This window comes from Oreochromis aureus, linkage group 16 (genome assembly GCF_013358895.1).
Source record: "Oreochromis aureus strain Israel breed Guangdong linkage group 16, ZZ_aureus, whole genome shotgun sequence".
Classification (NCBI taxonomy): domain Eukaryota; kingdom Metazoa; phylum Chordata; class Actinopteri; order Cichliformes; family Cichlidae; genus Oreochromis; species Oreochromis aureus.
Genome location: NC_052957.1, coordinates 24,000,774 through 24,026,199, shown reverse-complemented (window position 1 = coordinate 24,026,199; position 25,426 = coordinate 24,000,774). Strand labels below are relative to the sequence as shown.

General features: G+C 40.2%; 2 protein-coding genes across 7 annotated transcripts in view; one reads left to right on the top strand and one right to left on the bottom strand.

Moving 5' to 3' along the window:
- si:ch211-269e2.1 (cohesin subunit SA-2) overlaps positions 1–6,929 on the top strand; it is a 17,331-nt gene extending 10,402 nt beyond the window's left edge. For 2 of the 3 annotated variants that reach the window (XM_039599897.1, XM_031741445.2), the window contains 7 exons: positions 1,331–1,467; positions 3,244–3,345; positions 3,445–3,596; positions 3,687–3,815; positions 3,900–4,090; positions 4,176–4,251; positions 4,332–6,929. In XM_039599897.1, coding sequence (XP_039455831.1) covers positions 1,331–1,467; positions 3,244–3,345; positions 3,445–3,596; positions 3,687–3,815; positions 3,900–4,090; positions 4,176–4,251; positions 4,332–4,473 — 929 coding nt within the window. In that variant the 3' untranslated portion in view covers positions 4,474–6,929. Of the gene's footprint in view, positions 1–1,330; positions 1,468–3,243; positions 3,346–3,444; positions 3,597–3,665; positions 3,816–3,899; positions 4,091–4,175; positions 4,252–4,331 lie in introns of those variants that run through there. The other variant, XR_005608615.1, reaches the window with a different exon arrangement.
- On the bottom strand, positions 5,925–25,426 carry ppp2r3b (protein phosphatase 2, regulatory subunit B'', beta). 4 transcript variants are annotated; one of them, XM_031741457.2, is made up of 15 exons: positions 25,225–25,426; positions 24,413–24,806; positions 14,268–14,453; positions 13,794–13,897; positions 13,041–13,143; positions 11,639–11,713; positions 11,465–11,551; positions 10,998–11,154; positions 10,300–10,348; positions 10,124–10,213; positions 9,843–10,018; positions 9,101–9,219; positions 8,895–9,001; positions 8,039–8,083; positions 6,944–7,068 (listed from the first exon to the last, which is right to left on the bottom strand). In XM_031741457.2, the coding sequence occupies exons 2-14, from the start codon at positions 24,764–24,766 to the stop codon at positions 8,068–8,070; spliced, it is 1,623 nt and encodes a 540-aa protein (XP_031597317.1). In that variant the 5' UTR covers positions 24,767–24,806; positions 25,225–25,426; the 3' UTR covers positions 6,944–7,068; positions 8,039–8,067. The 4 variants fall into 4 exon arrangements, with proteins under 4 accessions (XP_031597315.1, XP_031597318.1, XP_039455842.1 ...); XM_031741455.2 differs by lacking the exon at positions 8,039–8,083 and having other exon boundaries at positions 5,925–7,068; XM_031741458.2 differs by lacking the exons at positions 8,039–8,083; positions 24,413–24,806; positions 25,225–25,426 and adding an exon at positions 18,066–18,478 and having other exon boundaries at positions 5,925–7,068.

The window sequence follows — 25,426 nt, the reverse complement described above, 5'->3', positions numbered from 1 at the left end:
ATGGAAGGCAATGGATAATTTGACCTCTTTGGGTCTCGAACATGTAGTTAAGTGAAACCATCTGAGAAGTTTAAAGGGGAAATGACTCTCTGGTGAAACGGCTCAGCAACTCATGGATATCTGAAACACGACAAGGGGGCCAGCGGCAGGGGGCACAAAAAGCCAAAAAAGTGTCTAAGGCATTGGTTTTCATTTTTATTTTAACTTCTTTTTTTTTTCTAACCAATGCAAAGTATTAGGATTTAATGTTCGTTTTTATGGCAAGAAAAGTAACTACAGCTGGTTTTTGGAATAAAGAACAGAATACTGAAGCGAGCCAATTGCAGCGCCGCGCGGTAGATGGCACTCTCACTCTGCCGCTGCTCTGAGTGAGCCGCTGATTGAGTGTGGCGGCCCCGCTGTGGTAAAAACATGCAGATATTAAATGCACGGCCACACATTTGGCTTAATAAGTCGCTGCAGAGCCGCCTGCTGACTGTAAATGGGGTCTGATTTCCAACCTGACCTGACAATTGACCCTCAATTACAAAGGAAGCCTTGTTAATGTCCTCAGACTGAAACAGGGTTGACTAATTTGTAAGAAGGGATGTTAGACTTTGTTATGCAAAGCGATGCAGCTTGTAAGCGGATGACGGCGGCACGCTCCTGTCTGCTCTGAAATGAAGAAAACAAGATTGACATCTTGGAAATACATAGTTTTTTTTATCCTTTATAAAGTCCTGCAAGTAAACTTATGAATTCATCCATAGCTCACTATATCTAAAACATTTTATTATCTTTACTATAGCGTCTGCTTTCAGAGACATATTGCATCCAAATATGGGGATAGTCTAGAGAAGTCAATAACTGTCCTGGTGGGAATCTCTTAAATGTTCAACCAAATACGATACAGGATTATTGGTTTTTGAACATGTAATAAAAAGCTATTGTTTTATTGGATTTGCCTGGTAACGATTTTGTTCTATAGACAGTGTTTTCTATTAGCTGCTGGATCAGAGATCACTCGGAGGGCAAGGGCACTGAGTTAAATCATAAAATCAGGGCAATCTCTTTCCGTGAGAAAATTCCATTAACTCTGGCTCACCTCCGAGCCTATTTTATTAGCCTTGTGAAAGATTGAAGCCACATGGTGTCACAACCATAACTCCAGCGTTATGTTATCTTTGATATCCACCTGCTAAAGCCATTGTCCTGAAACCAACTAAAACACTCTTTCCTGTGTCTGCTTTGTTCTTTTCTTTCTGTTATACGACTTCTCATCATTAATCACTCTTTGGCGTTCCACCACGTCGCGACCGATCGCACGCCCTGCCTGCTTTTGGGCTCTCAGTCAGTGAAAACTCTCAAGTGGAGAAGCTGGAGGACCTTCACAAACGGAGAAATGTGCTCGCAGCCTACTGCAAACTGATAATACACGGAGTGCTGGAGATGAGCATGGCAGCTGAGGTCTTCATGTACTACATGAAGGTAAAGGTGAACTCCTCAAATGAGTAGTTTGACATTATGGGGAAGAGCACTAATAAGCTTTTGAGTAGCGAGGAGGTCGAGTGCCTCTCTTAGCATAAAGGCTGGAGCCAGTAGATGCTGTAAATGACAGCGTAACCTGACGTGCACCTCCTGAAAAATGTAACGACAAGTCAGGTCAACGCGGCCCACGATGACTTGAATGGCGTGGAAGGTTGCGGCTGTACGGGTTAAAGAGGCGTTTCCAGTTACATCGTAAGTTATGAAGTCTTAACCAAGCTTTGTTCGATCTTCTTTGGTCCATTTGTAAATCTTGGTCATACTATCAGAAAGGTTCTTTATCACTGGGTAATGGTATGATTCACCAATCATTAGCCAATGAGCATGCAGTTTCACAGTCAGACCCGCCCCCCTCTCATCACATCAAGTTTTAGAACACCAAGATTAACACGATGAAACCCAGTTTGTTTTACACATCTGCAAAAAGTGATTCTTCCTGTTCTGTCCTTTCAAAATAAAGGTCGTTAATGTATACACTATTTGATTTTAAAAATTCTGATAGTTGCATGAGCTATTTTATTTAGATACAAACAAACACAAAGAGATTGTAATATAATTTACAGTTAGATTAATTTTTTGTATAAAAAAGCAAAAAAAAATGAAGTGTATATTTCTTTGTAATATTGCTATTGATGTGAACATAATATGCAGGTGTCTTGGAACAAAAATGCAGCAGCTTTAATCCAACACTAGCAAGAAGACCTCCTTATAATGTGTTGTGGTGACAGGAAGTACACATGCGTAAAACAAATCGAGTTTCCGTGTACATATCAGGCAGTGATGGGCCTTCAGAAACCAGTGGTGAAACCCTAAATATGTTTCATTAAACTCTCTTAATTTATGTTTAGTGTTATAATCTTGTGTTATTTAGGTTGCAGCTGCTTTGCGTGTGGAAATAAAGTCTTGTTTTATAATATCTGTGGTTTGTTTGGCCTTGTTCAGCATCCAGTTGAGCTTAAAACCCTTTGAAGGACCTTTTCAGTTTCTCCCATAAGTTAGTTTTGTGTTAAGCCTGTTTCATATTAGCCAAAATAAGCATCTCATTTAATATCACAGGGAATCATCTGCTGACAAAACTAACTAGCCAGTGGGAGCATTAGCCACTAACTCCCTTGCTTTACCCTCTTGGCCAAATTCGGTTGGGGGAAAAAAAATTGGTGCTAGCAAAAATTTCTAACTTTGAAACATCAAAACAGTAATGATCCATGAACCTATGGGTGGCATCCATCTTTTATATACAGTCTAGACTTCGTAAGAAGATTTTTCTACTAACTTATCCAAGAAGTAGTTTAGCACATAACTACAAAAAACACAAATCGTTGTGGGTATTGAACTAACATGATATAACATGTTAAACAGAGACTTTTAAGGGTGCTGCTGGGAGCATTTTATTGCCTTTGAACCGAGCCAAGGCTGTTCCCTCTGTTTTTGTGCTAAGATATTCAACTCAGCCTCAGTTTATGTTTCTAATGCATTATCAATAAATCCCCAAAATACTATTTTAACCATCTAGCTTTATGTGGTTTTGTGACTTACAAAAGATGAATACGGTCGGGTACTTGAATCAGGACATAAAGGTGCACTTAAAAACCATTTTTATTTATGGAGGGATGTTTGGGTTGCCTTAATCAAATGTAGCGCTTTAATGCTGCTGCTGTTGCTTCACTAAAGATCTTTGGATTAAACGTCCAGTGTCATCCTCTGCCTCTTTGTCTGCAGTATTACAATGACTTTGGAGACATCATCAAGGAGACCATGTATCGCACCAGGCAGATGGATAAAATAGAGAGTGCTCGCACACTGGTGCTCTGTTTGCAGCAGGTATTGTCACTGAAAAACACCTGAAAAATATAAACTTCAGCCCCAAACTGTCACTAGAAGGCAGCGAGATACTGATGTGCTGTCGTGTGCACCTCCCAGCTGTTTGTGCGACTTAAGCAGGAGCAAGAGCGCGGCGGCAGGCCTCACCCAGGAGTCCAGACTTTCACCAGCATTAAAGAGCTAGCTAGGCGATTCGCCCTCACCTTTGGGGACCTTGTCAAGTTTCGTGAGTGTGTCGTCCTGATCCACAGGTTGGCACGTGACCTAATTTCTCTGTTTGTGTTACTTTTTGCTGATATTTTTCCTTTTTGTTCCTAAAGTCTGTGTGTATACATGTTTAGGAACGGCATCGAGTTTGTGTTCCAAGACTTTACTCAGACTCCAGACTCCTCTACACCACTGTACCTCTCCTACCTGACCATCCTCAGCGAGTTCTCCAGCAAACTGCTCAAACCAGACAAGAAAGCAGTGTGAGTGCTGAAAGCAACAAGCAGGAGTTTAAATGGTTTTTAAAGAAAAACAAAAACCTCTGAAGTCTGCTCATGTCTGTGCAGGTTCTCCTACCTTCAAAAACACACTGCTGAGCACATTATTGACCTCAGGGAGGAGTGCTGGCAGCCACTCATCTACTATCGCGCATCCCTTTTTGCCTTAGCCGAGGGGGAGGACGCCGTATCCTACGTAAGCTCGGACAGGAAGGCCAACCTGCCCAATCGCTCACCCTTCTCCAAACAAAAATGGGAAGGTAGGACAGCCGAGTTCAGTCAAGCACAGAGTAATTTCCTCAACATCACCAGCTGCTTCAGGTGTGTATCCTTTTTTATTTTCAGGAAGCAAGTCCCCCTGTCTGTTTAGCCCTGGTGAATCCAAAGTCAGCAAGGTGCGCAAACCGAGCTGCAACTCAAGGTGAGCCCAAGTGAAGTGTTTTCAAACCAGCTACGAAGCAGGTCTCACACGTATCACTGTAACCTGACCTCTCTCATCAGCCATCAGGAGAAAGCAGCTGATACAGATCCATTTTCTGTCCCTCTGGATCCTCCACCCAAAAGACTGCACGCTGAGGGATCTGTAATCTGTGTCACCAACGAGCCAGATGATGGTGATGGCACCGTGGAGGTTGAGCTCTGAGTGTGAGGAGGTCGGGAGAATCGGTGCTGCCGTCTACACGACGAGACCTCGACTGATGTTTTACTTATGATGCACCTTGTTGCCAGTGTCCTCTGTGTGTGGACAGAAACTGGTGGTTTTTTTGTACAATGATCATGCAGCATGTCATGTTTTCAGAAGGATGTGATCAGAAAGGATAAAGGTGGCAATATTCTGCCATGCAAAGACCAAAACCACAACAAATGTGTTTTAATCCACAGCTGAAAATAGTTCCTTACATTATTACCAATCACTGCTGTTTCAGTAAAGTTTCCCCAACAATGGACTTCCCAGATGTTTAAGAAAACAACTGAGGTTGTCTTACAAAAAAAAAAAAAGTAATCCAATTAGGGATAATTTAAAAAAAAGATTGAACATTTTCTGAAACTGTACATGAGATTTGAGTGGAGTGATACAGACTGGGTGAGTCGGGGACCAGAAGCACAAATTGTTGGTTTTGGCCTTTTAATGGAAAAATAATGACCAACACCAGGATTAATCTGATGTTATGATTTACAGACCACTTTAATTTGAGGACCATTTGTATCAGTATGTGCATAGATTTTTTTTCAAACATACAGCTTTACTGTAAAAAATACTTGATTTTTTAAAAATGACACTAAATACTTTCTTTTAGTTTTCCTATTGGACACAGGGTCAATTAAGAATTGTAGTTTTTATTTTGATACCTGCTACTTATGTATTTAATATCAATTAATGTAAATTAAAAAAAATATTGCCTTCAAGTTAATAATATATTCTATACTTGGAATAAGTTAACAAGCACTTTGTTACTTTTTGAAACAGCTGTACACTTATGTATGGTTGTGCACAGAAATATTGGTTAGTCTGGTAAATGGCACTCTCTTATGACTAACAGTGCAAACACTTGAAATGTGATATAGATAATTTTCAGCTGGCACAGATACACTTACCAGCCAGTATGTTAGCTACATCTTTTTCACCACACGTTAATTCAAATTTCCAAATCAGCAATTCGGTGTGTGCAGGACCTGGACACGATAACCTGCTGAAGTTCAAATTGGGTATCAGAATGAGAAGGATTGAAGTGACTTTGAGTGTGGCGTGGTTGTTGGTGCCAGACAGGCTGGTGTGAGCATTAGCTGGTCTCTATGGTTTACAGATGGTCTGAAAAAGATGAAATATCCAGTGAGTCACGGTTCTCTGCGCGAAACTTCCTTGTTGATATCAGAGGTCAGAAGAGAATGACCACACTGCTTTGAATAGGAAGGCAACAGTAACGCAAATAACTTGTTATAATCAAGGTATGCAGAAAAGCATCTGTGAACAGCAGCAGAAGACCACTCCTGTCAGCTAAAAACTAGAAACTGAGAAATTTGCACAACCTCCCCCAAACTGGACAACAGATGGCTGGAAAAATGTTTCCTTCATATAAAGTACAACACTGAACATAACAAAAAGCATTTCTTTACATCACAGACCACATTACACTGCACACTCGGTTTTCTTTAGTCTTCCATTAACCAAGGCTTTATTATTAATTTAAAGAAACACAAAACATTTGAAAATGGTTCCTTTTGTTCTGTCAAAGTAGTCAACTGAAGTACTCTGTGACATAGAAAAAAAAGGTCTAAAATACTTGCTCAAATCACATTTACAGCACAGCAAGCACAAAATAAATATTTACATTAATTTATAAATTCATCTCTAATAAATTATAACCCCATCTTGCACACACATTAAAGTCATAACGAATATAGGTCTGTACAACAGATGCTGTGTGTGTGTGTGTGTGTGCCTGTGTTTGTGTCCAGAAGGCTTAACGGTGGCTTGTTTGGCATTTACAGCAACCTCCAACTCCACTGACGAGTTTACAGCAATATAGAAAACGCTTCGTTGTGATCACTGGAATGTAAGATTAGCCAATAAGTTCGATATCTGAATCCAATCAGCATGGTTTTTGTCCAAAATACAAAACAAAACAAAAAAACCCCAAAACTCCCGGAGCTCCAGTGTGTGATTTTTATGTGACTGTGATTTCACAACATTCATGTTTAGATGAAACAAAACTTGCCCCAAACATTATTGATGACCAACCATTACATGCAGAAAACAACTTGTTAATGTGTGGGGAAGGAGCAAAGGTCTAACGTGTGTCACTCGTGACATCTTGTCAGCCGGGCTGTTTACTGTAAGTGTGAAAATGTAAAACGTCTGGTTCAGTATTGAACTACTGTCTGTACTTTAATGATTTCTTTGTCAAATCTGTGTCAGCATGCACGTTTCTCCATCTGTTTGCAGAAAAAAATATGGCACTCTGGCAGTGCTCGACTGCATCTTTCTGGTTTACTCTGTTTGGTGATGTTTGTCCACTAACCCAGGTGCATGACTTGTGTCTCTGAGGGTGGAAGGTGCTCAGCAGCTACACTACAGGACCCAAAAAAAAAAAAAAAAAATCATTCGAAGTCATCCTCATACTCATATTCATCCAAGTCCAGGTTGCAGTGCGGGGTGGGGATCTCAAAGAAGTGTCTCTTAGTCAGACCCAGCTCACTGGAGATGTGCTGCCCTAAAGGGCTCAGCGGATTTTCATACCTAAACAAAAATACACACAGACAAAACACTCAGTTTCATCAGGGAAAAGATACTTTAACACATTTTAAACTGTCACGAAACAGAAGTCAGAAGTAGTCAGGCCTCCACACGAACAGTTAACCTGTTTTTCTTTGCTGTCAGGCCTCCTGTTCTTTCAAATTTAGCAATGTGGGATAAAATTCACAGGCAAAGTTTAGAACGGTGACAGTGAAACTTCGGAAAGTACACATCTGATCAAGCCCCATATTTCCATTCTAAAAACGTCAGAATGCATTCTGACACTGAGTGAGGCCAGTCAATTTTTCCCTACACCTGTTCCTTCTTCACAGCTTCTATACTGGCCTCAACCCATAGAAGTCATTCAAAGTCATTCAAGAATAAAACTGAATTTGACCAACATTTACAGAAATGTTGGAGACATAGTTGGGAAATATATATCTGCCTTCTTTAAGAGAGCTAGATGAAGTGAATGTACCAGGATATCAAATGTAACAAGTGAGAAATGTGTATTATTTTTCCTCTGATTTAGTTGTAAAGTTTATCAGTTTATTAGCTTTAGGGGTGAGGGTGATTGGATCTTTATTTAGAGAAACAAGTCTTCCCATCTAATTCTTAGCAAGAAAGTATATTCCCCAAAAATGTCAAAGTACTTTTTCAGTAACTTAAAAAGAAACTGGGACACAGGAGCACCACATAAAGGCATGAACAGAGGTGGAAAAAGTTCATTCACTTATTTTAAGAGGAGGAAGGATAAAAACAGAAGCTGTCCGGTTCAAAAACAGACTCCCAGGTCCAGGAAGTGGCCACGTTCATGACACCTTGCTGGCTGACGTTACAACTATCTGCCCTATGCCCAGATCAGTGACGGGACAGGGGGACACGTAGACGCTAGGAGTGGGTTTAGGACTAGACTTTCTTAGAGGAAGAAGAGGAGAACAGCTGAACCCTGATGGCACCCTCAGTGTCTTACCTGCTCTGGTTAGCAGCCATGCTTTAGAGTTAGTCGGTAGTGTTCCTAAAAGCGCCACACAACATAGCTGTCAACAGTCTCATTTATCACAAACTGCTCTCAGGGCGGCATTGAGCCATGACTCCTGAAAACTTAACAACACAGTGCACTCTCACTCATCTTATGACTTTATCTATGCCATCTGTGAATACTTTACAGCACACTTTCACTCTCCAAACAACAAAATGACTTTACTGATAATAATGATAAATTTTAGATTTACATAGTCAAGCTTAAGGTTACGTGCCTGCTGTCCAAAACAACTAAAACAACTTTGAGTAATCAGATATATGCTTACTAAGAGCCACAGTTCATGTTCCATCTTATGTAAACAGATTACATTAAAGTAACCATCATACAGATGCCATTTATAATGCTCAAATAAGGACAAAATAATCAGTAATTGCCTCAAAGGGGAAAAGTTCAAATTAAACTGGAGGCACTACGACTTTCAGCTGCTGTTGTTCAGGCTTGCAAGCAAAATCAATCCCAGTTTTATTCTCATTTTTTTGCACCAGTGAGAACAAAAAAAACATCCAATTGCAAACAAGGAGGCTAAAGCTACCATATTCCAATTTATCATATTGCATCAGCTATTCATCATCAAACTTCAGAGACCTCTGGTGCCGTCCTAAATGTAAAAGCATTTTGAATTTGTAAGAAGAAAAGAACTTTTCTTAAGACTACGAGTGGACATGAAAGTGAATCCTTTTTTCTTTTATCTTTGCTTAAGAAAAACTAAATGTTTGAGAAAAACTGAGCCCTGGATTGTAACTGCTGCCATTTCTGACAGACCTGTGAGTAACATCACACTTACACATCGTTACACTGGTCATTGGCTGCCTCCTCGGCTACCAGTATGTCGTACTCCTCTGCAGCATATTTCTCCCAGTTTGACAGCTCCTGTCCGTCCGTCTCCACCTCCTTAAAAACACGACAAGTTCCATGATCCACTGGCAGGAAAACGAGACACGATGCTGTGTCAAATCTGGTGGCATCCAGTCAGAATTCAATCTTGCTCACCCTTATGACAGAGAACGGGTCCTTTTGCTCGTGGTCCAGGTACTTCTCAATGTTGAAGAACGTGTCAAAGAAGATATGAGCCAACTTGCACCTCTTAAGATCCCGCAGAGTGATCTTACCTGGACGAGATAAATCAGCTACTTCAAATGGAGCATTTATGGTGTGGATATTAGGTAACTTTTATCTGTCTATATGAGGTTTAGCCTAGGAAGTAGTACTGATAGCCCAGCTACAACAACTACTAAGTCACTTTACGGTTTGCCTCATCTTGGTGAGGGATGGGTGTGGTGTTTTGTCCTCAGATCAAAACAGAATACGGCTTTGGTGACAATATTTCAAACTCTGGCTGCACATAACAATTTCCCTACGGCTTATTTTGACAATAAATACTTTAAAAAGTAAACTACACTTAATGTTTACTTTCTTGTTTGATTATATTAAATTAAGAAAGAAAAATTATTAAAACAAAACATGTTTTTTTTAAACAATTCAGGTCATAAACTTAATTTCACCTAAGTAAGCTGTGCTGCTTGGTGACTTAAACACAGTGAAAGTGATGGAGGGAATTTATATCACCCTGTGGATAACACCAGCAGCTGTCTCTCATCTATCAGTGTCCCCTGAGCTAATGATCAATGACCTGGCCTCAAAATGTGTGTGCACGCATGCCACTGTGATTGTGGACAAAGTGGAAACTACACTGTGAATGTCTGAGTGTGTATTAATGTAAAACAGGCCTGACCTTCGACCTCAGGCTTGACAAGGTCAAGCATTTGGCAGAGGCAGTCCTCAAAGGGCAGCGGCTCAATAGCCATGGCCTCCAGCTTCTGACACTGCTCCTCGTAGAAGTACTCCAGCTCATACATGCTGAGCACCCCGTCCCCATCCAGGTCCATACAGCGGAACCAGTACTCTATGCTAATCAGACAGAGATAACGTGAAAGAGGAGGGGCCAGATGTGAGTACAGACGAAACCTCTAAGCAAAAGGATGATGCAATCAGTGTGACTGAGTGTCAAGATACCTGGTGTCAGTCTTCTTGTCTTCCTCAGAGATGAGGAACCAGACGAAATCAGCGTAACTCAGCCGCCCCTCTTTATACACTCGTCTGTCCCTGATGGAAAACACACAAAACCAGTATTAAAGCTGGCAGTGGAGACGAGATAAGACTTTCATCTTTTTAAACTTGATTACATTTACCTTGTTACTGTTCCTGAGAATATTCTCTCAATCATCTTCTGTGAAATGGCTGGAAAACAAATGCACAAAGGGGTCACTTCCAATCCACTGTGTTTGGAAGAAATATCTCTTTTCCCTCTTAGACAACAGCTCCTTCAATTACTATACAACTTTTTCACAACACATGTAATCCATTCTCACAGTCTGTAAATCCAGACTGGCTAGTGTAGCTCTTTTTTATCTTGACAATGCTATAAATCCTCTGGTCATCATTTCGACTGTACGGTGTTAGAAATTGTTCCAGACATGTCGTCATTGGAACCGAGTATATATGCTGCTCTCTTATTGATCTTGTGTCTCATTTCCCCTGCTTCACTCACAGACCATCAACCAAGAACATGTGGTGTGGAGTGTGTGGGGAGGAAGTGTCAAAGACAAATCTTTTTTTCCTGGCTGCGTGTTTGTTTTGTGAGGAGTAAGCCCGGACGGACCAAATAACATTTACAAATGCCTTTTCTTGTTCTATGTAGTTTCAGCCTACTGACTGTGCTGCCACTGGCAGGAAGACTTAAGCAAAGTTCATTTGGTTCTGATGAGGCTGAGCACTACTCTTCTATCTTCTGTATGCATTTTTATAAAATACATGTTGATGGGACATAAAGAAAAAACTAAATTGACCAAACTAATGATTTAAAAAAGGCAGGGATGTGTTTGTGCACCTTGGTCATTGTGTCCTGCTAGGTCCTTCTGGTCTATGTAGAGGTCGTGATCAGTGTCCAGCTCCCAGAACTTGCAGTAAATAACATAGAAATGTTCGTAGGAGAAGAACTCCGTCAGCTGGTTCACGTCCTCTTCTTGCTCCAGCAGCGCCACATTCTGCCCAGCAGGAAGTAGAAAAATCTCTCATTATGATTATAGGCCTGTTACTACTGAAAATGATTCTTTTAACAGTTTATAAAGTCTCATTGCTGTCTATGCAATTATATGCCCAGAGATTGTTTCAAGCAAAAATGATAACAAAGATGGAAGTTAATATGCATTTCCATATTGATGTAATTTCATTATTCATTATTATTTTTTGAAAAGAGAAAAAAAAAAAACTAGATGTTTTAGAGTCCAGAACAAACTGAGTGAAATGGTTATTATACATCTCTGTTTAAATAAAAAAATAAATGTGAATAAATACCTGGAGAAAGTTACTCTTCCTGAGCTCAGAACATGTTATTTTCCCCGTCCATGAGCGGTTCACATTGTAAAATACCCTCTGAATCACCTGAAAAACAATGGACAGTCTTATCTTTGAGATAATGCCATTTCCGTGTTTCACTACAAAGTGCAGTGGTGTATAATGGAGGCATACCGTTGTGATGTATCGCGAGTGAAAGTCTGGTGCCTCTTTTAGAAAGGCCAGGCCCGGGTGTGAGTTCACCACATCCTGGGAACATAAAGAACAAACCAGCTCACTTTGATGTTACTCTGCTTGATTTATATAGCCAAACAAAACAAACAAAATAAACAAACAAATCCAAGCGATAAAGATCACCTCGATGACACGCTATGCCTTCTGCACTAACAAAAAGATACGCTCAGTTAAATTCTGCAGTTATTTCCAGACACCAGCTAAATGACAGACCACATCTGTCTTTCTTTACAGGTATACAAAGCACATGATTTTCCAAGAAGGAATGAAAATGAACAAAACTGACTCACACATCAGAAGCTGCCAGTGTTTATACTTTATAAACAGTGCTATGTATAGAAATCCTCCTTTTCAGGAAATTAGAATTTTCTTTGATTTACAAATTGTTTTTAAATCTCAGCCAACTTGTTTTGGGATGAGCTTGAGCCCTTTTTAACTGACAACAAAGTGTTAGGAAGGCCAAAAAGAATATGTTTACTTAGTGACCTTCTCTCCTTTCTAACGCCATAAAGTCGCAGTGAGGGTGCTGCATTTCAAGTGAAGACTGCAGCTATATTCTTGCCGTGAAACTCCCTCATGTCGTTTCTTTATTCTACTCCCCGTCTTTCTACTGGAGGAAAGAATTGTTGACATAAATGTGAAGGCGGCAATGAAATTAAAAGGCCTTATTTCAGGGCAGCCGTCGTGCCTCTTTGACTCTTACTGTGAGAAATTAAATCATAGAGAAACACATAAATCACAGGGCACAGGAAACAGGCGGGGACAGTCAAATCTACTCCACTGCAATCCGCCTTTCATTCATCAAAACAGTCAAAGGCGATTCGCTGAGTGGAACCATACAAATTAAACGGCGTGAGCCACAAGGCATCTCTGGTGGTATGCTAACGGGTGTTCAGCTCAGATCGCCACTTCTGCCAGCATGAAAATGAATCAGGTGTAGGGTGGGGCCTGTGTGGCACACCGACAGCTTGTCAGCTGGGATGCGAATACAAATAGCTGCCACAGCAGGTCCACATGGTAAGAATTTCCAAACAGTCAATTAAACCTGTCTTTTGTGGACAATAAATGAACCATAAGTCCAGGTTTTTGTGACTATTTTAGCACCATAATGCATTTATAACATGAGCCACATTTTCATCTCTATCAGGGGACTCTTCTCTCATAACACTATATTCCTAGCTTACAGTAAGGTGCCTGAATTAGTCCTCCGCCACATGAAAAAGCACAGTCTCAGCAGGGCAGTCTAAAAACATACGTCCAGTTTGCACCACCCAACCAATGCTATTTTGCCATCCCACACTGCCAAATCCAGCCCTCTCCCTGGGTGTGCTACAGCCAGTACCTGCAGGAATGGAATAAAGTCATCTTGTTCCAGGTAATTACAGCCAGGCTTGGCCAAGAGGTGCACGAATTTAGAAGCGTCATCGTGACAGGTCAGCAGAGTTCTGGAGAAGAAAAGAGAGAACAGATGGTTACAAGGTTACTCCCACTTTGGCTGTTAAGTTGCCTCTGTCCGTTTTATCATTCCTTCAAAAGCATAAGTTTGACAATGTTGTACTAAAAAGTGCTTATGTGAAAGTATAATACATTCTGAAATTAGGATTCTGTATCGCTGCCGGGTGATTATAAGCATGGAGTGTTATGGTAGCAACTCAAAAATAATGGGAGTGTCTGTTGTGGCCTCTTCTAAGAATGGCTCAGTCATGAGCTAAAGTCAAAGGGCAAGTCTGTCCAGTTCTCTGGAGGCTTAATATATTAATACAAGAGCATGCCTATTGCACACAACCACATTCAGTGCAAATCACCAGTATAAAAGCTCCCCGGTATTCCTTTCAGTTTCATGTAGAAAGACACTGAAAGGATGTTTTCATTTATACACTGTATATATACAGAGCGTCTTTCCCCTTGTGGTGTTTATGAGGGCAAAGATTTTTGTTTAGGAATGAAAAGGAAAATGAAATAACAGCAGAGATAATAGCAGTGTATGTTATTCCCAGCGAGTGGTCATCATTGTTCAAAGGAGATTGTTTAAGCCATTTGGCTGTGAGTGAATGCACCAGTGGTCTAGTGAGAATAAGAGAAGCTATTGTCTTACTTTCTCCACATAGCCACAAACTTGTGCACGGACACGAAGCCCGTCCTGTCGCCTCCAGCTGAGCAGAACAATGGCACTTTCCAGTAGAGGGGACACTCACAGGCCTATGGAGACAAGGTGGCAGAAGAAACGGGGTAGTGTGTGATCAGGATTTAGAGAAGATAAGAGGGGAAAGATTAAATGCAAACTCCACAAAACACACGTGACCATTAATGCAGAAATGAATAGTGAAAAGACATCAGAATTAGAATGAGTGTTTCACGGTTTAAAGACTTCCCAGAGGAAACCTAGCTGTCATTGCTCTCTTTACTCAGGTTCCCCTCTGACCATCACCAACCTTCTTCAAGGTCACGGAAATAATATTTTTCCAGGAGGTTTTAAACATCAGCAAACATTCGTACAGTCAGGAGCTAAATGGCACTAATGAAAATAATTTGCTGTGTGGCAGCTCCATGCTACAAATGATGTACTCACCTTGGCAACCTGCCCCATATCCTCAATGGTGGCCCTTTCATTTGGGAATTGGGAAAATATTTTCTCAATTTTGGAAATGAGGCCGTCAATGTTAAGGTTGGCTTGGGGGCGGCCCTGTGGGAAGTAAAACTTGGGAATGCTTTCACTCAGTGCTGTGGTGACTGGCTCCTCCGTCCTCACCTGAGCCTGGGATAAACACAGAGAAACAAGCAGTTAGCGGCTGATGCTAGCAAAGGCTAAGACCACTCAGCTCAAGTATTCCAGCATGTGCTCGAGGCTCGCCTGAACACAAACTCTACACATTGCTGGCATTCATGTAACTATACCTCTCAGCAGCCCAAAGGCCATCAGGGAAGAGTTGTGACTACTCAGCAATCACAATTATTCATGTGACTGACATTTCGCTCCAATAAAAATTCACTAAAAGATTTGAAATAATATATCTGCCAGTGTTTGTAACTTATAATCATTTATTTATGAAACTGTGTCAAAAGGATTTAAGAATTTAGGGCTTTAGACTGGATTGGCAATCTGCAGATAGTAGAAGTCTATAGTCATGATGTGGACAACTTGGGCTACATTAGTCAAATGATTGGTCTAAAGGGTGTTTTGTTTGAAATCTTACTGGAGAATGAGCAGTTTGTACTGAATAATGATTACAGGCTACCTGTGGCCAACTACAATAGGGTATTATGCTAAATTTAGTCTTGCAATTTTTGTGCACTGTGATTCAGATGTAAACATGGTGACTTAAAACAACAAGTGTGTTTTAATAAGTCATTTTAAAACCGCTCTACTTTTGTTTCCACTTAAGGAAAACAAAGAATTTCAAGATTTTATCTTAAATGTTAAAATCCATATAAAGATAAGTGAAAAAAATAATTGCAAGATTTTAATACAAGCTTCCTAATAAATGCATGTAAGTGGAGAGGCACATTATCAAACATAGCAATAAATTAGCCTGTTCACGGCAGATGTTGTGACTTAACATATAACATTATGGATGGCTCTTTCAAGTACCCAAGTAAATCACGAGTGACAGTGTTATCACTTAAACGAGTGCTGTTCGTCTACGGCCACTATAGTTGTCTTTAGTGGAGGGAAACACAGCTGAGGAACTAAATGAGTTACGGACTGCAATGTTATGAATGTGTGCCTCAAAAGGAGAGCAACCGCTTTTTAAAAACAGAAAAATGAAAGCCTGCCTTTTTTATTTGTTTTGTTTTAGCTGTGGGTATTTTTCTTCTTTATTATTGACTGTGATCTATTTTATTCTGTTCTACGAAGCACTTTGGAGTTATGTCTTGAAAAAAATGTTATACAAATAAAGTTTATTTGTTTTATTGGCAGGATATTATAGGCAAGAAACAAAAGTGAAACAGGATTAAGTCAGGGATATACTCTGCGTACACAGCAGAGGCTAGTGGTTTGAAATGAATGTATTTACCTTCGATGCTTGTGTTTGCCCAGTTTCCTAAGTGATATAAAAACCTGCCTTTATGTTGGAGCTTGCATACGTCTGTGTCTGTTATTATTACTATGATCCCAGGCAGAAAACATCATGTTTTATTGTCAGAGCTTGGCTGCTTGTGCTGTATAATTATTATTTTGTTCATTTATGCTTTGTTTAACCATGAAAACATGTGTTTCCTGACAATGGAAAATAACATATTCTCTATTCTAACAATGGCAACATAACATTATGCCCAAGAATGTCACAGCGAATCCAACTGACCACACCAACAGAGCATAGCTGACATATTAGGAAGATATCAAAGTCACTGATAAAAATGACCACTGTGTCACTCACACGGTGCTATGATGTAGAAATCAACAAGCCATGAAGATATTTTCATAGCCTTACACATAAAAAGACACAATGCACTCAGTGCCAAATGTGTTGTTATGCTGCACTTATCACTATGCAGGCTTTAAAAGACGAACAAATTACCTTGTAAAATCATCACTAGGAACTTGACTGACTGTGTAACCATTAGACTACTTTTTATTGTTGCAATTTTATTTGTTTGTCTGAAACAGGTCTCTCTTGTAAATGAGACATTGAGTCTCAATGGGACTACCTGTATAATAGGGCTGTGCGATACGACCAAAATCTCATATCCCGATATTAAGACATCTATCGTCGATATAACGATATAAATTACAAAAATGTAACATTTCCTGTAAATTCTGTGAATCTCGGGCATCTCGACTTGCGTGAAGTGTTTCCAGCTGGGCGTCGTGTACCTGGAGTCGAGTGTTTTAACTGATGCATGGAACTATACATTTTTAGACGTAAGTTGTAACGGCCGCCGTTTTCTTTGTGAGTATTTATTACACAGCGTGCTGCGGAGAAAAGTCTGTTCTAACGTTTGAGTCTAAGGTTTATTTTTTAGCACCTGGCGGCTCTTTTTTGCTTCTCATCCGTTGCATCTTTCACGTGACTCGTTTTATTTTGAAAAGCCTCAACAGGATCTTGAGCTTTATTGTGAAAGGTTTATGTGGAAAATAAACAAGCGGACACGCCGTGGTTTTACCGTCGTTGTTGCTAACGACAACGCATAAAAAACAAGCGCTTGTCCGTCAGTAGTGTGGTTATATTAAATATAAGAGAAAGAGAGAACTTTAAGGAATTAATATAGCCACTACAGTGACCATCAAAATGATGAAAAAATATTGCCGTAAACAGTTTATTTTGCGACACCACGAAACAAACGATAGCGTAAAATGAAACGATAGACGTTTTTCTATCGTCATCCGATATATATCGTTATATCGAACAGCCCTACTGTATAAATAAAGGTTAAATGTAAAAAAATAAAAATAAAAAAATCACCCAGTTACTAAATACAGCCCGAGCAGACTATACTTTGCTCTCAATCGTCATTCTCAAAGACTATTCACATGAGTCAAGAATGCTCTAACCAAACCATTTTGTGAGGCCTCTAATAACTACATAAACACACCCACGCTTTGCTCAGTTAAGACACCAAAAATAACATCTTGCTGTTTATTTTGGTCAAACATGTATTCTACCCAAAGTTTATTAGACCAAGTCTCCATGTAACATCATGACTGTAACAATAAAACATCCAACAATAGCTTAAAAAGGCCTTAAATTAAGATCTAAACATACCAGTGTGGTAAATCTTTCCTTGCCAGCTTCTACTTGTATGACTGTTAGTACTGTCTGAAAATGTTTTGTTGTACTCTAATAAATGATAAATGCTGCTGATCCTCTGCTCTTGTCCTCTGTGTTGGTGTGAGCCATGGCTATAAAAGGACATAAACATCTCCCGTTGCCCTGCCCCGCACTGTCCCCTCTTTCTCTCTCTTCATGCTAACCGCTAGCAAAGCTCTTGAGCACAACTGCTAAGCCACATGACATTTTACATATTCCCCATGATGTGGTCTGAAAGAGGACAGAGAGGCAGCTGTGCATAACATACCACAAAAGATGAAACATCATCCAGTACGCTCAAATTTCCTACAACTCCGTACAAATGAAGAATACCTTCATTAACTCTAAACTCACAAACAAAAAGAAGAACTGATTGCACAACAACATTTCACATGACACAGCTGTGCGTGAAAGCAAAGTTTATAATATGCCCAGAAAAAGTGTTAACTACTACTTTGCCTTTATTTGCCTAATCCGTTATTGTACTTTAATTAGTAATTGTGCTACAGTGACATCTGAATACCAAGAAAGTAAGCCCATAAATACCAGTCAACATTAATAGACTTGTCCCCTCACTGACAGGCCAGCAAAGCCTGTGTGAAACAGCGTACACTCACACAAACACCTGCCTGTCCTTGCTGGAAGGCTCTCAGCCTCTTCTTAAACCGAGAGGGCAGAACAAAGTCACATCCACGTGCCAGCAGAGCCAGCTCCTTCCTCAGGTCAGGGTCCTGACGCAGGGATAGCTCCTTCATCCTCATCCTCGCTCCACACAGGACGAGGAACACATAAACATAAACAACACTCAATCCAGCGTTATCCCCTTGACCATGCAGTCACCACTGTAAGTTAAAAGGCAATGGAGGCAGTGAAGCTTCTCTGTGCGTATGTCCCTGTGGTTGTCCTCCGTTTGAGTGAGAGCCACTTAATGCATGAGAGCAGCTGCTACTGTGACTCTCTCTCCCATTCCAGATCTGGTCTCACAATTTCAGCTCAGCCTGCTGCTCTGTCCCAGCCTCTACCCAACATGCACACGCACACACACAGACGCAGCAGGGTCAGGGAGCCCTTGCCTCAAAGCTGCTGGGGAGATAAGGAAGAACTGGGTGCATGTGTGTGGGAGTCACCTAGTGTATGTGTGGGATGGGAGGGGGTTCAATGGATCTGCCCTTTCCAGTTTGCATTCCTGAGTCCTCATTGAAGGTTATGTAAAGAGACAGACCTGTTGTTGCAGCTAGCAGTAGCCAGAGTTCAACTGTAGGATGGCTCTCCATATGACAATGTCACACTGTTCAAGTTAACTGGCTTTCCTTCTGAAAGGTTCCACAAAACAAGAAAGATGGGAAACTGACCTCCTTATTCTTTAAAAGGCATCAGGGTGCTAATGAGTACATTCAGAATAAACCCCTGAAGTGATGGAATATAATGAAAGCTGCATATTACTTCTACTGTCACTAAATCTGGCTTCAAACATAGATCACAAAAAGAGAAGGGAGCCAGGACAAGCTACTGATGCATGGGTATGTAAAGTAAATAAGAAGGGTATTTATTTAATACTATTTAATGACAGAAAACAAGGGTCCACTCATCAGATCATATCTAGACAGCCATACATTTTCCCATACGTTTTGCATGCTGTCTTCTGGTGGTTTTTGTTTTGCCTTCCCTTCGCAAGCTTAGGCTGCCAGCCATTCCACGTCTTATTATAGTTGATGGGCAATAGAGCGAGGCAACGGGACATGCCAAATTCAAAGACTGATGACCGAACCAGTCTGGGCCTATTAAAAGCACCACCAAGCACTGTTTGGGCAATCCAAGAAACTGGATCTGGAAAAACATGAGTGTATCTTTAGTCCTCAAACAAACATCTACTTCCGATTGCTGTTATCCTGAAATGACGGCAATTACATCAATTCTCCATAAACGCACTGATCTAACAGCTGTAGAGTTGCCTTGACTGCAGAGATTGTAGACAGGGCAAAGCCCAACGCCTAAACACCTTCTCATGCAAGTAGCTAATCAAACAGAAATGGCATAGAGATGTCCGCATCAGAAGACTATGTAAATAAACCTGTATCTGTTAACGTCATTGTCCATAGAAACTAAAAGCACACCCACTGTATTTTTAGATGACAGGACTCCACAGTTTTCCACTGGTTTCTGCTCAATCCCAGTCCCTGGTGTCTTCCCTACAGGATGCTGCTGCTCGATAAGCTGTTTGTATACATTCATTTCACATCAGCTGCTTTATGCTGATGCTCATCAATACAAATGAAACATAGAAAGGAAAGCACAACCAAAAGAAACAAAACAAAACAAAAAACCCCAACAAACCCTTGACCAGATTCAAGCTTGAACTCTCATCTACTGTTCAGTCTATTTTTGCATAAGCAAACAAAATGTGAAGTCTGTTCCATAAACAGAGCCATCACGACACAGCAGGGATAACAATGTGTTGTTTTACACATGTAAAAATAACCCCATGGGTGTGAGAAGTGATGGTGCACAGGTTCTGTATAAAGTTTGTGCTTTTCAATTAACTAGATAAGACGAGCTCCAGCAGGCGCTATAACAAACTAAATCATCTTAGGGCCACTCCAGGAAAGTTGTCTGAACAGCACCTTGAGAGGCAACTATCTTACAGACAAGCTGCTAAACATCCACAGTCTGATGGGCCACTTAGTAAACAGAAAAGCAGGAAAACTCAAGCTGACTCCATAATGTGTCCAATCTCTAAACTGTGAAATCTGATTTGTACACAACCATATGTTAAGTCATGTTGACTTAACTGAATTACAGATGAGATTATGAAACACACTGTTCACTGTTAGAGACCTCTGGCAGATCTACGTGTTAGCATTTCAAGCACTCAGATGGCAAGATGAAGCTGGATTTTAGATGGGGTTCAGCAGACTCATACTCTACAACTATGATATTCAAGAGACCAAACCCACCAATCCTATCTGACAGTGACATGATTTCTACATCCAATCAGTGGCAACTTAAACCATCACAACCCTTTGGTAGAGCCACAGCTTGTTCACAGAATGAGAACAAAGCCAGTGCTACAGGAAAATCCAGAAAGCTCTAACTCAAATCCCCACAACTAGATGTCCAAGATGTGAATTTGGGATAGATGTGAATGTTTGTCAAACATGCAGCTAAGTAACTGATAACACAGTGGTCACAGATAGAACATGATGTGAGTAACAAATGTCACAGCAGTCTAACCTAGACATTTGAATGAAAATCAGTGTAACCAATATGGACAAGAAGTACAGCAAGGGGTCTGTAACAGTAAAGGAAGAAGCTGTAGCCAAGAAGTCTCCGTACACAGGCACACCAGTACTTGTATAACAGCACTGCAGTCTGTTTGTTTAAAGATTAGACTGTAAAGGAACCAACACAGCGCAGAGAATTTTAAAGTTTTTTCTTCTATTGGCACCATAAGATATTTAAGCAGGATGATAAAATTTAGATGTACCGTACTTTTTTGACATTAATGGCAAAACTAGGTAATAGGAATTAAAATGTCAAACAATTACACTTTTTATCAAAATACTCAAATCTCATGAAAGTAGGAGATGCCACCACTGAAGAAATATGCTTTCAAAGCATCCTGTAGTTTTACAGAAAGCTCACAGTACTAGTTGAAAACAACATTTGCTATTGTACAATGTTGACACACAAATGACTGAGACTCCAAAATAATAGCACTTGCGGGAAACACTTTAACACCTGGCGCTCTCTGACAGGTCAGACAACTGATAACGTGACCCCAGACCCCCTGCTTCAAATAGCTTCTATGTTGCTGAGTGCAACCAAGCATGTTATAAAAAGATGTCTTAAGAAATGCACGATATACCAAATGCAGATGCGGAGAACAGAAAAAAGTGAAACCCTCAAATGCAATGTGCTCTCACTGCCCTATATTTCAATAACTCACTGTTTGACCAGTTGGACTCCTAACACTGAAGTGATTTTACGTGTTGAGCTACACAGCAGCTCTGAAAGCCAAGCATTCACGGGAGGGCTTATATTTACTGTACATAGTGTAAATAAAAGACCTGCGACTACATATGCTGACAATGAGCAGCATCTAATGGAAGCAGTTTCAAAGGAAATTACGCAGAAGATGAATGTGCTGCCACACCTCATCTCACTGGCAGAGTTCTGGGTATCTAATGCCAGCACAAGGGAACCAAGGCTATCTATATCAGTGTCTGATGTCAAAGTCAGACCAGCTGTTCCAGGCTGCATCAGTGTGACATAAATTGAATTTTTTAGTAATCCTTTGAAGAATGCATCTGTATGCAGGAATTCATTTTGTTGTCTTAAAATAGAAGTATTGCATTTATTCACCCTCACAATCCCTCTAATATTGAGTGACACAGTGTGGCCACATGCCATGACACATCACAGCAGAATATACAAACTGTCCAGCAGTTGCCTTATAACTGATTGATCAGCGGAGAGAGGGCATTAGCGGGCAAATTTCACAGTGGTGTGTGAGAGTGTGTGTGTGTATGCAAATATCCAAAAGTTTAGATTCAACTGTCAACCCTCCAACTGTTCAAATGATTAAGGCTCAACATAAAGAACAGAAACAAAGGAAGCTCCTGATAGACAGTTAAAGATAATTGATTACTCTAGTTTCAAAGAGTGACTCTACAATCCACACTTCCTCTTGTGGTCAGGCTATTAAATAATCAACTATAGCTATGAAGAATGAGTTTTTACCTCAACCCAAAAATTTATAATAGCTAAAAACTGATGGATGTTTAATTAGTTAATTTCATTTTATTGTCCTCAATTGAAATACGTTGTTTGTCTGAGCCTATAAGGCTACGTAGTAAGTTGTAAGACCATAGATAAGCATAATTATTTATTTTATAACATACTACTTCTACTGCTACTACTGGTACTGCTAGTCATGTTTCTAATATATAAACATGTAAGTTGAAACAAACATTAGATCTCATTCTCCTGCTCTGTTGTTTTACATGTGTACTTGAAGATCTCCTCATGCACCTCTTTAGCATGTCACTAACATGTAGAAGGTGGGGTCCTGAGTAGCGTATGCCTCCAGCTGTCTCAGGCTGTCTCACTGTCATCACATGCACTAATGTCCATAATCTATCACTACTCTAGGCTTTCACGTTGCACTTCTCATCCTAACAGATTATGAGTCCTTGAGCAGATATACAAAATATTTACGGGCAGCTAACTATTTTGTGTAGATTCTTTTTAGGCCATAATCTAAACAATCCAAAGTAAAACACCTTGGCCCCAGCACAGTAAGAAGTACAGCGCACAGACTGAAAGATGTAACCAGAGCGCCAGGGACAGGCTAGGTTCAGACACTCCCACTTCTCATACCACACTAATTCGTGGGTGAGGCCTGAACATTTGGAAAGTATTTGACTAATAATCACTACATACGCCTACAGACAAGAAGGCTCCACTGTGACAGGGCAGAGTGGACAGCCTCTGAATGTCTTTGATGCTGTAGGCCACTCAGCATCCTCTTGTGGCCAGTCAGAGCAAACAGAGATCTCAGAACGTACAAGTGAGGCAAACTTGACATTTAAATCAGTTTAATACAGAATTTAATAAAAGAATTACAAAAAATCTTTGCAAAGACAGATGCTAAGCAAATATAAGCCAAATGCACACTATGTCCATTTAGATGTACCATTAAACTGGACATGTATGCTTTGTATGACAAAGCTCAACTTTTGGCTAAAACTGAATTTTTTCTAGATTGCAAAAATGTAACTAGAAGGAGGATAACATTAATGTTTACGATTTTTTCACATGAGATATTTTGATGCTAAAGTAAATTATCAGTGGCAGAAGCCAATGTTTATCTAGTGTGTTGCATCAGTTTTGCCCTGGTTAAAAGTTGTTTTAGATCTTGTTTAATATAGTGTGATGAAGAGGGAAGTTTCTTTTTTTTCTCCTTGTTTCCTTGTTCCAAAAAGGAAAACTAAACAATAACAACAACAAAAAAGGCCCTACAACTCTACCACTTTTGGCTAAATTGTCATTTTTAACACTGACCCAGAATTTCAAGCTCAGACATGTCCTTTTTGCAAGTACATTAAATTTGTCCGTCATTCATTTAACTCACATTAACATAGCAGTTGTTATGGTCATTACTGACTGGAAAACCACCAGTTTATGATTTCAGCTAGTTTCATTAATTAGAGTTTAATGAGGCCGATAAACATTATTTGATCCTAAAATGGTCAGAAATAACAAGAAAACCCATAGTTTTCTATCAAATAAGGTACCACATAGTGATTGCATTTCCTGTTCCACATCATACTCGCTTTGCTGCTGCCCCACCAAAAGGCCCATTCTGTGCCAGGAAAACCCTGGTTTAAATGTGCAAATATGGATTTAATTTCAGGTTACTGTATGGATTGCACAATACCAAAAAGATATGCAGATAAACTGCCAGTTAAACATACAAATAAGTGCACTAAAACTATAAAGATAAACTTACCAGACTGATAAGCTGTTGTGTAAAAAAATGCCAAGCCAGGACTGCTTTTATAGTTGGCTTACCAGAAAGCAAAGAGAGGTTCCCCTTTCGACTTTTAAGTACATGTTTACTATCGGTATGCAAAGAGTTTAAAATATTCAAATCATTGTCCAACACACCCTCAAGTACCTCAGGTGGTTTCAGGAAGAAAAAGAACAGGGTGGCACACCTTATTTTTCATAGTAGTAAATCAAAAGCTCTGTAGTGTAACACCTTTAGGATTAAAAAAAACAAAAACTGACTAACAGCTGACTAACAGCAGAACTCCTTGTTTAGTGGATCTTAGTATGTGTGTGGATTTTTTCCCTGCGGCACCTTAAGACTTTTTGGCTACATTTTTCAACAATGAGTTACATGCTTATCAAAAAACATGGAAAATATTTATTGGAGTTATTGTTTGAATACACAGTTTACCTTCTTTGTGCTGAGAGATCTCCGTAGTACTCTTCCACTTGGTCCAGTCATTCTGGTGTTACTGCTACTTCGGGAAGGCAGGGTACTGGTAGATGGGGTGCTGAAAGGTGTACTTAAGGGAGCAGGCTTCTTCTCTGCCAGGTTCTTCTGTGATGCCACATTGTTGTTTTCATTGAAGCTTAACGACCTTTTATCTTGAGCGTCCCCAATACTCAATTCAACAGGCTGTCCACTTTTGATTAGATCAAGATAATCTTTGAGTATTGACTGAGTTGTAGGATCACTCAACCAGTTGAGAAAAAGCTCGTCTACTTTCATTTTAAGAACCGGCTGGAGAACTTGTGGTGACGGCATTTTGGGCAATGATGTCTAAAGCTTCCTCTGATGACCGTACCTGCGTAGAAATAAAAGCATCTTTAACCTCACACCACCAATATCTGCCTCCCACACAAGGTCCATAGATGACACGAAACTGTCAGAGCAGCGGCGCTGAGTAGGTCACTGAGCAAAAAAAAAAATGACACGAGCAGTAGCCCTTGCTTTGAGTACAAACCAACACTCACTCACGTTATTGAATTTTAGCGCGAAGCGTCAATGCTTTAGCCCATAGGCGAAAGTGCGGAACCCATATTACTTCAATAATATTTTAAGCCAATTTTAATCCACCACATGGCAAAAACGGCTGCATAAAGTAAACATTTCAAAAGCTTCCGTCAATTAAACCTATACTACTATGGACGATAGGGGACTACAACAGGTTTAGCTACTATAGCTTTAGCAGCTAGCGCCAACTAGCCAATAAATGCACCCACCTTGCCGTGAATGGACAGCAAAGCAAAACACGTTAATATGACTCTACATTTCCTTCATAAGCGATGATGCTCAGCGTACGTTCGGCTAACAGTGAAACATAAAAGCAGCACCGAAAATCCGGTGAAATTCATTTCTCTGGGAGAAAACACAGCAGACAGGAACAACTTTTCAGGCTCTCGTTCCCCTGGTAACCACACAGCG

Bases quoted from the DNA above. Each gene is read 5' to 3' on its own strand.
- ppp2r3b (XM_031741455.2), bottom strand. From the start codon at position 24,766: ATGCCGTCACCACAAGTTCTCCAGCCGGTTCTTAAAATGAAAGTAGAC. The intron at 9,220-9,842 runs GTCAGGCCTGTT...TATCTCGTCCAG, and splicing joins TGTCAAGCCTGAGGTCGAAG to GTAAGATCACTCTGCGGGAT. The intron at 9,002-9,100 runs GTGAGCAAGATT...CGTGTTTTTAAG, and splicing joins ACCCGTTCTCTGTCATAAGG to GAGGTGGAGACGGACGGACA.